The sequence below is a fragment of the Colobus angolensis genome, unplaced genomic scaffold (genome assembly GCF_000951035.1).
Source record: "Colobus angolensis palliatus isolate OR3802 unplaced genomic scaffold, Cang.pa_1.0 Scaffold289, whole genome shotgun sequence".
NCBI classification, from domain to species: Eukaryota; Metazoa; Chordata; class Mammalia; order Primates; family Cercopithecidae; genus Colobus; species Colobus angolensis.
In genome coordinates this window covers 719560-733491 of record NW_012116143.1, presented here as the reverse complement: position 1 = coordinate 733491, position 13932 = coordinate 719560, and the positions used below count along the sequence as shown (strand labels likewise).

The 13932-nt window shown below is 41.6% G+C and overlaps 1 protein-coding gene across 1 annotated transcript in view; it reads right to left on the bottom strand.

Annotated features, from left to right (window-relative positions):
• Positions 1–13235, bottom strand: part of EIF5A2 (eukaryotic translation initiation factor 5A2) — an 18463-nt gene extending 5228 nt beyond the window's left edge. The window contains exons 1-3 of the mRNA XM_011948990.1: positions 13074–13235; positions 12186–12385; positions 11527–11631 (exon numbers count right to left, since the gene is read on the bottom strand). Of these exons, the coding sequence (XP_011804380.1) occupies positions 11527–11631; positions 12186–12350 (270 nt within the window). The 5' untranslated portion in view covers positions 12351–12385; positions 13074–13235. The remainder of the gene's footprint in view (positions 1–11526; positions 11632–12185; positions 12386–13073) is intronic.
• Positions 13236–13932: the final 697 nt, after the last annotated feature.

Genomic DNA, 13932 nt, shown 5'->3' with positions numbered 1-13932 from the left:
TATATATATATATAGTTAAAGATGGGGGTGTCTCATTATATTGCCTAGGCTGGCCTCAAACTCCTGGGGTCAAGTGAGCCTCTGCTTTAGCCTTCCCAGGAGCTGGGACTATAGGTGTGCACCAATCCACCTAGCTTGAAGTGTAATTTTTAAACAGCCACAACATTCCAAGGCAAAACTTTCTGATTTCTGTTTAGTTATTCCCTAAAGCAGAGCTTGTCTATTTCAAGAGTTAAATGTTCCTACTGTGCCACTAGTGACTGAAACACAGAAGCCAAATAATAATACTGATATTTTGAAAATGATGTATGTAATGCAGTTATTTTATTTTTTAAGAGTTAAGAATCAAACTGTGGCATGAAATATATAAAGCATTTCAAATGTGAAATGTATAAATATCATAAAACATCTAGTAAAACAATGCATTTACAAACATTAAACATCTTATAAAATAAATTGCTATATTAAATACAATTAGAGTTTTTAAAAATAAAACTAAGCTATGAAAAACAAAAATAATGAGAACAAATTAATCTTTGATATGGTTTGGCTTTGTGTCCCCACCCAAATCTCATCTTGAATTGTAATCCCCACATGTCGAGGGAGGAACCTGGTGGGAGGCAACTGGATCATGGGGTCAGTCTCCCCAATGCTGTTGTCGTGATAGTGAGTGAGTTCTCTTCAAAGTGTTTAGCAGTTCCCGCCTCACTTGCTCTATCTCCTGCCGCCATGTAAGATGTGCCTTGCTTCCCCTTCGCCTTCTGCCATGGTTCCCGAGGCCTCCCTAGCCATGTGGAACTGTGACTCAAATATCTTTTCTTTACAAATTACCCAGTCTCAGGTAGTTCTTCATAGCAGCGTGAAAAAGAACTAATACAGAAAATTGGTACCAGGAGTTTGGGCCACTGCTATAAAGATGCCTGAAAATATGGAAACCACTTTGGAACTGGGTGACAGGCAGAGACTGGAACAGTTTGGAGGGCTCAGAAGAAAGAAAGATGAGGGAGAGTCTGAAACTTCCTAGAGACCTGTGGAATGAATTTGACCAAAATGCTGACAGTGATATGGACAATGAAGTCCAGGCTGAGGTGGTTTCAGATGGAGATGAGGAACTCATTGGGAATTGGAACAAAGGTCACTTCTGCTGTGCTTTAGCAAAGAGACTGGCTGCATTTTGCCTTGCCCTAGAGATCTGTGGAACTATGAACTTGAGAGAGATGATTTAGGGTATTTAGGGTATCTGGCAGAAGAAATTTCTAAGCAGCAAAGTGTTCAAGAGGTAGCCTGGCTTTTTTTGAAAGCATACAGTCATATGCATTCACAAAGAGATGATCTGAAACTGGAGCTCATGTTTAAAAGGGAAGAATAGCATAAAAGTTTGAAAAATGTGCAACCTGACCATGTAGTAGAAAAGAAAAACCCATTTTCTGGGAAGAAATTCAAGCCAGCTGCAGAAATTTCCATAAGTAACAAGGAGCTGAATATTAATAGCCAAGACAATGGGGAAAATGTTGTAAATGGGGAAAATTTTGTAAAGATGGGGTTTCACCACATTGCCCAGGCTGGAGAACTAGTTTTTAAAAATAAAATTCACAGAAATAAGTTTCTGGACATTCCAGATATCTTCATGGCATCCCCTCCCAACACAAGCCCAGAGGCCTAGGAGGGAAAAATGGTTTCGTGGGCCAGGCCCAGGGCCCTGATGCTCTGTATAGCCTTGGGACTTTATAGCCTGATGCTCTGTATAGCCTTGGGACTTTATATGCTCTGTATAGCCAAGCTGCCCTGTATCCTAGCCACTCCAGCTCCAGCTGTGGCTAAAAGGGGCCAAGGTACAGCTTGGGCTGTTGCTTCAGAGGGTGTAAGCCCTAATTCTTGGAGGTTTCCATGTGGTGTTGGGCCTGCAGGTGCACAGAAGGCAAGAGTTGAGGTTTGGGAGCCTCCGCTTAGATTTCAGAGGATGTATGAAATGTCTGGAGGTCCAGGCAGAGGTCTGCTGCAGGGGCAGAGCCCTTATGGAGAACCTCTGCTAGGGCAGTGTGGAAGGGACAGGTGGGGTTAGATCCCCCACACAGAGTCCCCACTAGGACACTGCCTAGTGGAGCTGTGAGAAGGGGATCACCATCTTCCAGATTCCAGAACGGTGCACCATGTGCCTGGAAAAGCCACAGGCACTCAATACCAGCCACTGAAAGCAGCTGCAGAGGCTGTACCCTGCAGAGCCACAGGGGTGGAGCTGCCCAAGGCCTTGGGAGCCTACCTTTTGGATCAGTGTGCCCTGGATGTAAGACATGGAGTCAAAAGAGATTATTTTGGAGCTTTAAAACTGAATGGCTGCCCTGCTAGGTTTCAGACTTGTATGGGACCTGTAGTTCCTTTGTTTTGGCCAATTTCTCCCATTTGAAATGAGAGCATTTACCCAATGCCTGTACCCTCATTGTATCTAGGAAGTAACTAACTTGCTTTTCATTTTATAGGCTCATAGGCGGAAGGGACTTCCCTTGTTTCAGATGAGACGTTGGACTTGGACTTTTGGGTTAATGCTGGAATGAGTTAAGACTTTCAGGAACTGTAGAGAAGGCATGATTGTGTTTTGAAATGTGAGAACATGAGATTTGGAAGGGGCCTGGGACAGAATGATATGCTTTGGCTCTATGTCCTCACCCAAATCTCATCTTGAATTATAATCCCCACATGTCAAAGGAGGGACCTGGTGGAAGGTGACTGGATCATGGGGGCAGTTTCCCCCATGCTGTTCTCATGATAGTAAGTGAGTTCTCATGAGATCTGATGGTTTAAAAGTGTTTGAGAGTACCCCCCCGGCTTGCCGTCTCTCCTGCTGCCGTATCAAACATGCCTTGCTTCCCCTTCACCTTCCTCCATGATTATAAGTTTCCTGAGGCCTCCCCAGCCACGTGGAACTGTGAGTCAATTAAATCTCTTTTCTTTGTAAGTTACCCACTTTCAGGTAGTTCTTTATAGTAGTGTGAAAATGGACTAATACAATCTTTTAAATTGAATTATTTATTAAAAAATCTTAAGTTCTATAGAAAAGTTGCAATAATGCAATGAAATCCCATATCCTTTACCTAGATACCGCCATTGTTAACATTTAATCACATGTGCACTATTTTCTCTATGTATACATCCAACATATATAACATCTATCATATACATTCTTAATATTTTTACAGAACTATTGAGAGTAAGTTCCAAAGATCATGATTCTTCAGCAGTAAATACTTCAGTGCAACAGCCATGACTTTTCAGCAATTAAAACTTCAGTGTATTTTTCTCAAGAACAAGGATATACTCTTGGATAACAACAATTTATTTTTCAAAGTCAGGGAATTTAATACTGATAACCTATTATTCAATATATAGTACATATTTAAATTTGCCAATTATCCTAGTATTGTCCTTGATAGCAACTTATTTCCCTAACTCCAGGGTCATATCTTGTATTTATTTGGCTATCATATCAGTTTAGTCTCTTAATTCTAACAGTTTCCCCCACCCCTTAACTTTCATGGCATCAACTTTTGTTTTCTGGCGGGTTTGGTTTTTGTGAGACCAGGTCTTGCTCTTTCACGCAGGAAGGACTGTGGTGGCATGATCATGACTCACTGCAGCCTCAACCTCCGGGGCTCAAGTTATCCACCCACCTCAGCCTCCAGAGTCACTGGGACCACATGCATACAACCACTATGCCTTTTTTTTTTCAATTTATTTTTATTTTTTGTAGATACAGGGTCTTCCTGTATTGCCCAGACTGGTCTCAAACTCCTGGGGGTTCACTATTTTATAGATTATTCCTCAGTTTGTGTTTGTCTCACTGTTTCCTCATGATTAAGGTAACATTTTTGAAAGGAATACTATACAAATGATGTGCCCTCAGAGTATCCTATCAGGAGGCAAATGTCAATTTGTCCCATTACAAGTGATGCCAACTTTGATACGCTAAGGTAGTTATCTGCCAGATTTTTCCACTCCAAAGTTACACTTTCCCCCTTTGTAATTTGCAAGCTTTAAGAAAAAAAAAAAAGCCAACAGTGTCACTGTCAAGTCCCCAAACATATTTTTGTGCAAATGTTTCCATGTTCTCTCTGACTCCATAGAGTTGGAAGGTGGGGATGGTAAGGAAATTGTTATAAGTATCTTCTTCTGGTCCTTTACCTTTAAACAAACCTACTGATTTGATCACTTTTAGATGTTTTTGAACAATTTTTTTGGTAGAAAGTAATTATTGTTAGTAGCAAGCAGGGAGACAGCAGAGGTGAGGGTCAAAAATCTTTAGAGATGTAAGGCATGTGGAGGCGTACCAAGCTCTTGAGCAGTATATGAGGTTATAATGCTATCAGAATGTGGTATTTTTGGCCGGGTGCGGTGGCTCACACCTGTAATCCTAGCACTTCAGGAGAGGCCAAGGCAGGCGGATCATTTGAGGTCAGGAGTTTGAGACCAGCCTGGCCAATATGGCAAAACCTTGTCTCTACTAAAAATAAAATAATTAGCTGGATGTGATGGCATCTGGAGTCCCAGCTACTTGGGAGGCTGAGGCAGGAGAATCACTTGAACCCAGGAGGCGGAGGTTGTAGTGAGCTGAGATCACACCACTGCACTCCAACCTGGATGGCAGAGCAAGACTCCATCTCAAAAAAAAAAAAAAAGAATGTGGTATTTTTTATTTCCTACTAAAATAATCCAGGGCTCCTTGGATAATTCCAGGTCCAGATCAGGAAGTGTGTAAGATGAACCTGGAGCAAGCTGTTGTACTAAAAAGCAAGGAGCTATCAAGGAGAATTAAAATTTGGCCCATGTCAAAGGGACTCAAGAGCTAACCTGAATAAGCTCCCATTGGCCAAGACGGAACAATGTGAGAATCAATAAGGACAATAACAACAGTGGATTGAAACATGGGTATGTCTAAATGCTTGAGTTTATAATGAAAAAATATGTATTTGGTCATCTTCAGTGGATGCTAGGAACCAATTTATTTTATAAACTGTACCTTAAAGGGAAAGAGTCAAATACACCCACCCCTGCTACACACATAGACACTGTCTCTTAAGGTAAGCAAACAAAAACTGATGAAGGGAAGTGTCTTTTTATAGAAGTATTCTGGCTAAGAAAAACCAATGAAGGAATGACAGATCATAAATTTTGTCTCCTCCAATTAATAGATTGAGACATGATCACATATCTGATAATATCACAAAAGGAGAAACAATCAGACTTATTTATCTAATGACTGCATAGAACATTATGGAGTAGTCCTGTTAAAGGAAAGAAAGAAAGAAAATAAAAATCTGAACTGAATCTGATCAAGACTCTACACCTTACTACCAAGTTTCAGGAAACACAAGGGACAGAGGAACATGTTAAAAAACAAGGAAATGCAATTGGCAAAATCCATACAGTGGGAAAGTCTACAGAAGAAATGACCCAGTGTCTTTGTCAAAAACTTGCAGAGACAGAAGTAATCACACTGATAATTGTTGAAGCTGAGCGCCAGGTACACAGGATTCATTATACTATACTTTGAAAATTTCCACAATAAAAAGTGAAACAAAAAATGCTATAGTATATATGAATTCTAGAACAAGCACCGTAACCACTAAGTGCTGGGAGGCACAGTAAGCTAAGGAAGCAAAACATGATCTAAAAGGGAGTGTGGGGAGAGTTAGTGACTGCAGATTCTGTCTTAGATGTAGTCAGAATAGGAAAGAACACTGAAAAGGGGGAATTATTGGGAAACTACTTTGCCTCATTTGTACTACTGATATACAACAGAAGGCTGGAGAAGGTATATTATCCCTACAGGTGCTTTCCTCTTTTTTTTTTTTCTTTTTTTTTTTTTTTTGAGATGGAGTCTAGCTCTGTCACCAGGCTGAAGAGCAGTGGCGCAATCTCAGCTCACTGCAACCTCCACCTCACTGGTGGCCTCGAACTCGTGATCTCGTGATCCGCCTGCCTCAGCCTCCCAAAGTGCTGGGATTACAGGCGTGAACCACCATGCCTGGCCAGGTGCCATCTTAGTTCTAATTTCTGAATTTAATTTTTTTTCTCAATCTATTTCAATACAACCAGACTTGTTTAGGTAACACCTATTCCTTTTTATTTCTTCCTTCTTTTCCCCCAGAGTGTAGCACTCTTGTGCTACTTCCTTAGAGTTGCTGGTTCCTGGTAGAGACTGAATGCTTGATCACCATTATTATACAGCCTAAGCAAATAACACCACCATCACCTGACCCATCATCTGACCCACCAAGCCACACAACTGGGAAGGCACAGCAGCTCTCCATCATTGAGTGGAAGTAGCGTATATGAGATCAGCTTGAGAAGGACCTAAAGGTACAAACAAGTTGTATAAGAAGTGGCTCAGACTCAGAAAACACCTTCTCTTACCACACTGACACTTCTCCCTCAACTCATACCAATGACCTGATGGAGAGTTGCCTATGACCAGTTGACTGAGAAAGGAAAATATTCACAATGGTTTCTAGATGGTTATGCATTACATGATGACACCATTCAGGGGTCGGCCTGAAAGTGGGTTTGGGAAGAACTTCAAGCACTGGACCTGAAAGAAGACAGAACCAGAAGTGTGTATTTGCACTGATTATCAGCTGTAGCTAACAGTTTGGCTGGAAGGTTAAGGACACAGAAAGAACAAGATAGGAAAACTGCTGACAGTAAGGTTTGGAGAAGTAGTATATTGACAGACCTCTCCAAATAATTGAAGAATGTGTCCACATGAATACTCACCAAAGGGAATCTGTAGAGATTAGGCTCTAAAAAATTAGGTGTACAAGGTGATTCTCACTGTGAATGTGTGAATGCCATTCAGCTTTTTTTTTTTTTTTTTTTTTTTTTGAGACCGAGTCTTGCTCTGTCACCAGCTGCAGTGCAGTGGTGTGATCTCAGCTCACTCCAACTTGCACCTCCTGGGTTCAAGCAATTCTCCTGCCTCAGCCTCCCAAGTAGCTGGGGTTACAGGTGCGTGCCACCACACTGGCTAATTTTTGTATTTTTTGTAGAGACGTACAGGTGCCTTTTTTTTTTTTGAGATGGAGTCTCGCTCTGTCGCCCAGGCTGGAGTGCAATGGCAGGATCTTAGCTCACCGCAACCTCCACCTCCTGGGTTCAAGTGATTCTCCTGCCTCAGCCTCCTGAGTAGCTGGGATTACAGGCACGCACCACCATGCCCGGCTAATTTTTATATTTTTAGTATATAATATAATGGGGTTTCATCATGTTGGCCAGGATGGTCTCGATCTCTTGACCTCGTGATCTGCCCGCCTTGGCCTCCCAAAGTGCTGAGATTACAGGTGTGAGCCACCGCACCTGACCTCAGCTTCTTTTTATAGCTTCCCTCATCTTTGCTCAGTGGGATCAATGACACAGGCTTTCTCTCACCAATACTAATCTGACTACAGCCACTACTGAAAACCTCACAGAAACAGGAGTGTCTTGATATGGCAGAAGAAGAACATAGAACAAATGAACAAGAAGTCTTGATATGTTCCCCAGAAGAACAGCTGGTTACCTGACTGCACCCCTTCCATCATGAAACAGGCAGCAATTTTTTCTTATTGCAGTAGTTTTACTCTACATATGTATTTGCCTTTCTTGCCTGCAGTGCTTCTGCTAAAATCTCATCCCAATTTATAGAATGCCTCATTCCTGTCATAGTATCTCACATTGCATCAATTCTGACTAGAAAACTAATTTTACAGGCAAAGTAACGAGGGAGTGAAACACCCAGATAATTCGCTGGTTCATGTACCCTATCATTCCAAAACAGCTTGCTTCTGTGGATAGGCCTAGTGAAGACTCACATATGGTACCTGCTGGATGGTACTTTGTTGGCCTGGAGTGTTGTTTTTGGCAGGTTACAATATATTTCAATATATGGTGCTATTTTTCCCATAATAGAATACACAGGTCTAGGAACTAAAGTTAGTGGCTCTTCTCATGATTACCCTTAATGATCCTGTAACAAATACTTGCTTCTAGTCCTTGCAATATTGGGCCCTATTGGTTTAGAGGTTTTCCATTTCCAAAGAAAGACTGCTTCCATCTGAGAACACAAGGATTCCCATGAAACAGGTAAAAATTATAGACAGACTTTAAGCTCAGGGAATTCAATTAACATATCTAAACATTCAAATAATATACTACTTATTTGAATTCAATTAACACATCTCAACATTCAAATGATATACTACTTCTCTGAATTCAATTAACGTATCTCAACATTCAAATAATATACTACATATTTGAAGAATATACTAGGATTTAATAGTCACAGTTTTGGCAATTCACTAATAGTCCAAAGATCCACAATATATACTTTATTTGTCTGTAGTAATTAGTTTTCCGTCTGGAAAATGGTCTTCAAATGGCAGGTAAAACTTTAGTAAATGCAGAAACGGCATTTAACTTGTGGTGAGGTTTATATCAACACAGAACTTTCCAAAGAAATATGATTCCAGAGAGTACTAACGTCTGAATAAGCATTTCTCTATGAATTTGGGGATTCCCAAAGTTATATCTGGATGTATTTATAATTTACACCACCACTGAGTCCCGGACATCTATAACTACTTTTGGGAGAAGTAATGTAAATAAGCAATTCTAATCCAAGCTAATCTTGAAAAAGAAGTTAGGAGACAATTTTTCTTTCATTCTGAACTTATTTTAAAACACATAAAATTAAAACTATAAATATTAATATGTTTTGTTTCCTGTTTACTTTTTAATTATTATAATGAACAGAATACATATTTCTCTTTAGCCAACTGCCAAACTGGCACTCAAAATATTGAATTCAGCAAATATAAAGGATTACACACAGCCAAATAATGAGTAGGTATTTAATAAAGGCACTTGGTTAGGTAAGTGAAGACCACCAAAGCACAATAAATATAAATAGAAAGGCTCACAGAACTTTTTTTTTTTTATACAGCGTCCCATTCTGTCACCAATGCCAGAGTGCAGTTGAATGATCATGGCTCAGTGCAGCCTTGACCTCCGGGGGCTCAAGTGATCCTCCCACCTCAGCCTCTGGGTCTGCTGGGACTACAGCTGTGTACACCACCATGCCTGGCTAATTTTTTTTTTTTTCCATATTTTGTAAAGATGGGGTTTCACCACATTGCCCAGGCTGGAGAACTAGTTTTTTAAAAAAAATTAACAGAAATAAGTTTTCTATGCTGACTTGAAAATGAAGAGCTGAGAAATAATGAGTAATTTCTATGCCAGACATTGTTGTATTAACTAATTAAACCTCAAAATGATCCCATAAGACATTATTATTTATATCTTTGCTTTACAAAGGAAGAAATGAAAGCAAAACAGGTTAAGTAACTTGTCAACCAAGGTCACACAGCTATTAAGTGCCAAAGTAGAGACTAGGACCAAGCCTGACTGGCTTAAATCATCCTCTTACCCACTTTGCAGTGCGGTGTACATACCAAGGGCTGGGACAAGGGTGAAGTAAGACACTTGTCTTGGGTGCAAAATTAAAGAAGGCACCAAAAAAACCTCAGTGACCAGATAAGCATTTTAATGCAATATTTTAAAAATTTAGAATTAATGCAAAAATCCTATGATAAAATACCAACATTTTAAATAAAGATGGGATCAGAATTAATTTTCTTTGCGCCTTGAACTCCCATATGGCTTGTCATTGTTACTAGTTCTGTCTCTATTTAAAATTTTGTGCCTGAGGCAAGAGCCTCCCTCACTTCATTCGCCTCATCCTAGTCTAGGACCCAAACCAAATTTTTCCTTTAAGTCTTGAGCTCCGATCAATGACTGGCTAACCTTATCATAGTATAATAGTAATTATCTGAACTGCTGATACCATCTTTCTGAAACATGCAACAGGCAAAAGCATTCTATATTGAATGAATATTACTGAATATAATTAATACTGAATATTTGAAGCATTCACATTTTAAGATGAAGAGAAACCCAATTTTGACAAAATTCTATGCTCAGCTTTAGCCTGCTGTACTATCCTTACCACATTCAGTAATCACATACACATTTAACAAATATTTTTTGAGCACCTACTATGTACCACATCAAATTCGGTGCTCCAACAATAATGAAATGATCAAGTAGACTATATATTTAACAAATGTTTTTTGAGCACCCACTATGAACCACATGAAATTTGGTGCTCCAACAATAATGAAATGATTAAGTAGAATTTTTACATAGGAAAAGAGGGAAACAGAACAGTACTTTTTGGTACATATCTACTTATGGAGTTCTTATGGGGTCCATTTTCTCATTTAATCCTCATATTATCCCTATTGTGTAAATGAGAAGACAGGCTCAGAAAGGTTGTATTACTTGTCCAAAATCATCCAACTAGAAAGTGACAGAACTAGATCCAAACCCAGATCCACCTGGTTAAAAAAACCCACTTGCAAGACAATTCAAATTTCTACAAAGACTTCAAAGCAACCTAGAAAACATTTATGACAAGTCGGAAAATGAAAATATAGAAGTGTTTACTAGATTAAAACTACAAAAAAGTATGTTTGCATGTGGACAAACAGCAAAAGGAAATCATTGCATAAGTGTAGTTGATAGCAACATTAAAAAAATTTACACAATAAAGGGTACAGAAAAAAATCAGTTTAAGTTGGATAAAACAAATACCAGTGTCAACTTTGTAGTTTTACTACGTAAAATGAGCAGAAATGAGTTTGATATATGATATGCTTGATGTAGAAACTGAAGACTTTCAAGAAAAGCTTTAGTTATGAGTAATCTGAGCTTCCACATTCTATAAGGTCAACTATTTGGTTATCATCAGTACTACAAACAACAAAATGCTATCATTAAATATGACCTACCCAAATGTATAGCTGGAACTAAAACTTGAAATTTACATATATAATTTAGCAAAAGGTCACAGCATGGTCACTGAACGTAATTTAACCAATTACATAGTTTTTGTGTTTTCTTCACCATACTCAGTGATCATGTACTTTATATTTATGGCTTTCAACTTATTTCCCTACTTAAGAATGTCAGGTTCTGACTAACATTCATTAATACAAAAACTTGGTAGGAACATGAATTTCAGTAGTTTCTTGAATGTCTTAGGTCTGATCAGTGAAAACAAACAAAACATCCAGGAGGGATGTTTTAAATTAGAATAAGAAATATATTACAACAGAGAGAATAGTACTTTTACTAAACATTGGACTTAATTAAAATATGCAGTCACTTGGCCTGAGGAGCACTAATAAGTATTTGACTTTTTAAAAAATGCAAGAATGTGAAAAAAAATAGCAAACTAGCAATAATCCTAGAAAAGGTACAAGTGTTAAACATCACTATTTCTCCAGTTGATATTTCTCCAATAAGATAGGTGGTGCCTAATAATTGGTTAGAAAAACCTACAAAACCACTCTTGGGTTTTGTCAAATTATTACTGATAGTACAAAGTATTTGCACCTTGAAGAAACAAGCAACATTCTAAAGAAAATCAGTGCTTACTTGATAATCATTTCTCTTAATATTTGGAACATCCATGTTGTGAGTAGAAGGACAAATATCTTCATATTTTTTGCCCGTGAAAATATCAATTCCAACAAGGTGAACCTAACAGAGGAGAACAGGAAACCTGTTTAATCTCTGCCAAGTATATCACTCATTACACACACAAGAGCACAATACCAACGCTGATTACGACAGATTCTTTTTCTCCGCCTTCCAAGGTCATCTGATTTTACTTAAAAAAAAAAAAAAAGTAGTGGTCTTAAAATTAAGAGGCAGTAAACAACTAAACAGTATCACGACATGTCAAGACCCAATATAGTCCAGTGATTCAATTATGAGATTACACAAGAAAAATAAAGTGTAGGTTTCTTAGAATTGCTGGAACAGGTTTTCTCATCTGTAAACTGAATAGATCTTCTAAGTCACTAGGATTCAGGAAAGTTTCAGTTTCCAGTTAATGAACATTGTTAAGGGCCTAAGAAGGGAATGCTACCTTTCAGTATTCAACGTAATAACTTATCACCCAGTAATTGTGGGAAGGAAAAAACAGTGCTTATTACAAAATTTTAAGTATAGAAATCTCATGATCTGTAACGGAACACAAATGATCAAAGTCCCAACGCCAAAGCCAAAGCCTGATCTGCAAGGGCACTTACCTTGGCATGACCATGCTTTCCAGTTTTGGAAGTTGACATTTCCACTATTTTGCATGGTCGTCCTTTGAGCACCACGAAGCCGTTTTTGCGCAAGGCCGAACACTGCATAGGGTAAGTGCTGGAAGCCCCCGCATCTCCAGTAGTGAAATCAATTTCGTCCGCCATGGTGGGCTGGGGAGATGGTAGTTTTTCCGAGAGAACTACACACAAAAAGTTTGTGTTTGCTTTTCAACAGCGGGTATGTAGGCAGCGAAACGTCTCATTTCGGACAAGTTATGTGCCAGGCATCACGGGCCTGTTATTTCTGCACGTAAGGAACACCCACCCTAGACTAGTGGGCACTTTCTAACTCTGGCCTCTACAAACTTTTCCAGCTATTGCTTGGGGAGGTGGGATAAGAAGTAGCAGAGGAGCTCGCTGAGGGTGGGGACACCCGCCCAGGGCGCTCCTCCGCGCTGGAAACAGCAGGTTGCGGCCCCTATCGCCCCACCGCAGAAGCCGGCGACCTTCCCGCGCCGCCCAGCACTCGGCCGCCGCCCCGAACCCTACTGCGGGGTATCCAGCCCAGGCCGCACGTCCCCGCGAAGGATGCGGGGTAACAGAACCTGGCCGGCGGCACCCGGCCCTCTGCTAGCTGGCGCGCACCCAGCCCTCCACCCTTCAACGCCGCCGCCGCGGCCGCACACGCGCCCCCTGTTCTGCCGGCATCCTCTGCTCAGCTCGGCCCGGCCCGGCCCCACCAGGGCCTGAGCCCCGGCGGTCCCGCGCTCGCCTCTGTTCCCCCATCCATTCTCCTTCCTTCCCTCGGTCAGCGCTTGGCTCTGGGCGCCTTCCCCGGCCCTGCCTCGCTCTGGCCCCATCCCCACCAGCTTTTCCCCAGGTCCTCACCTTTCAGCTGGCAAAGAGTGCCTTTCGTCTGCGTATCCGCGCTGGTCCCCTACAGCTGCGGCGCCGGCGGCGGCGGCGGTGGCGGCCGCAGCAGTTCCAAGAGACGGGGCGGGGCCGCCACACTTTCCACACCCCAGCCTCCCCGCCCTTACCCGCCCCCACCTCAGCCCTATTTCCGGGATAGGCCCTGGAGCGTCACAGGCACCGCCCTCTCGGGCTACCATTGGCTACCAGATTCCCGAGGCTCCGCCCAGTCACGTGAAGAGCGCCCTGGCAACCCCACGTGCTGCGGATTAGTGCACTTCCGGCGTGGAGCGCACTTTCAGCAGTCTGATTGCCCAGGTTGAGCTCGCTGGCAGAGGAACTCGCGCCTTCCAACTCTTAGGTTTGTTGCGTTCGGGTCGCAGTCGACTTTAATGGGAACCAAGCCAGGCACCCAGTGACCCCTGCCATCAGGTGCGTGGCAGTTATCACATGACGATTGTCAGAACTCGCGAGGCGCGCCGATTCAGCGAGTGCCAGTGTGGCTGGCTGTGAAGCGAACTTTAGGTTCGAGCTTCTGGTTCAGCTTGCAGCCTTTCTTGGGGTTCGAACCTCCTCCTGGTCCTTGAAGAAGAACTCAGGCGCCGTATTTTATTACCTAGCTCGGCACCGCGGGTCCTGAGGACCCCATTCACCCCTTGGTGAGATTTTTGGCAGCGACTGGCGCGGGGTGCCCCTGTAGGGTCAGCGCTGCTCCCAGGAGTGGGAACTCCTGAAGCATCCGCCAGCTAACAAGCCAGCAGTGAAATGAATTAACCCACTTCTCACAGCAAAGGGTGTTGTGAAGTTGTGGAGGCGAAGGGTGTCTGACTTCTAC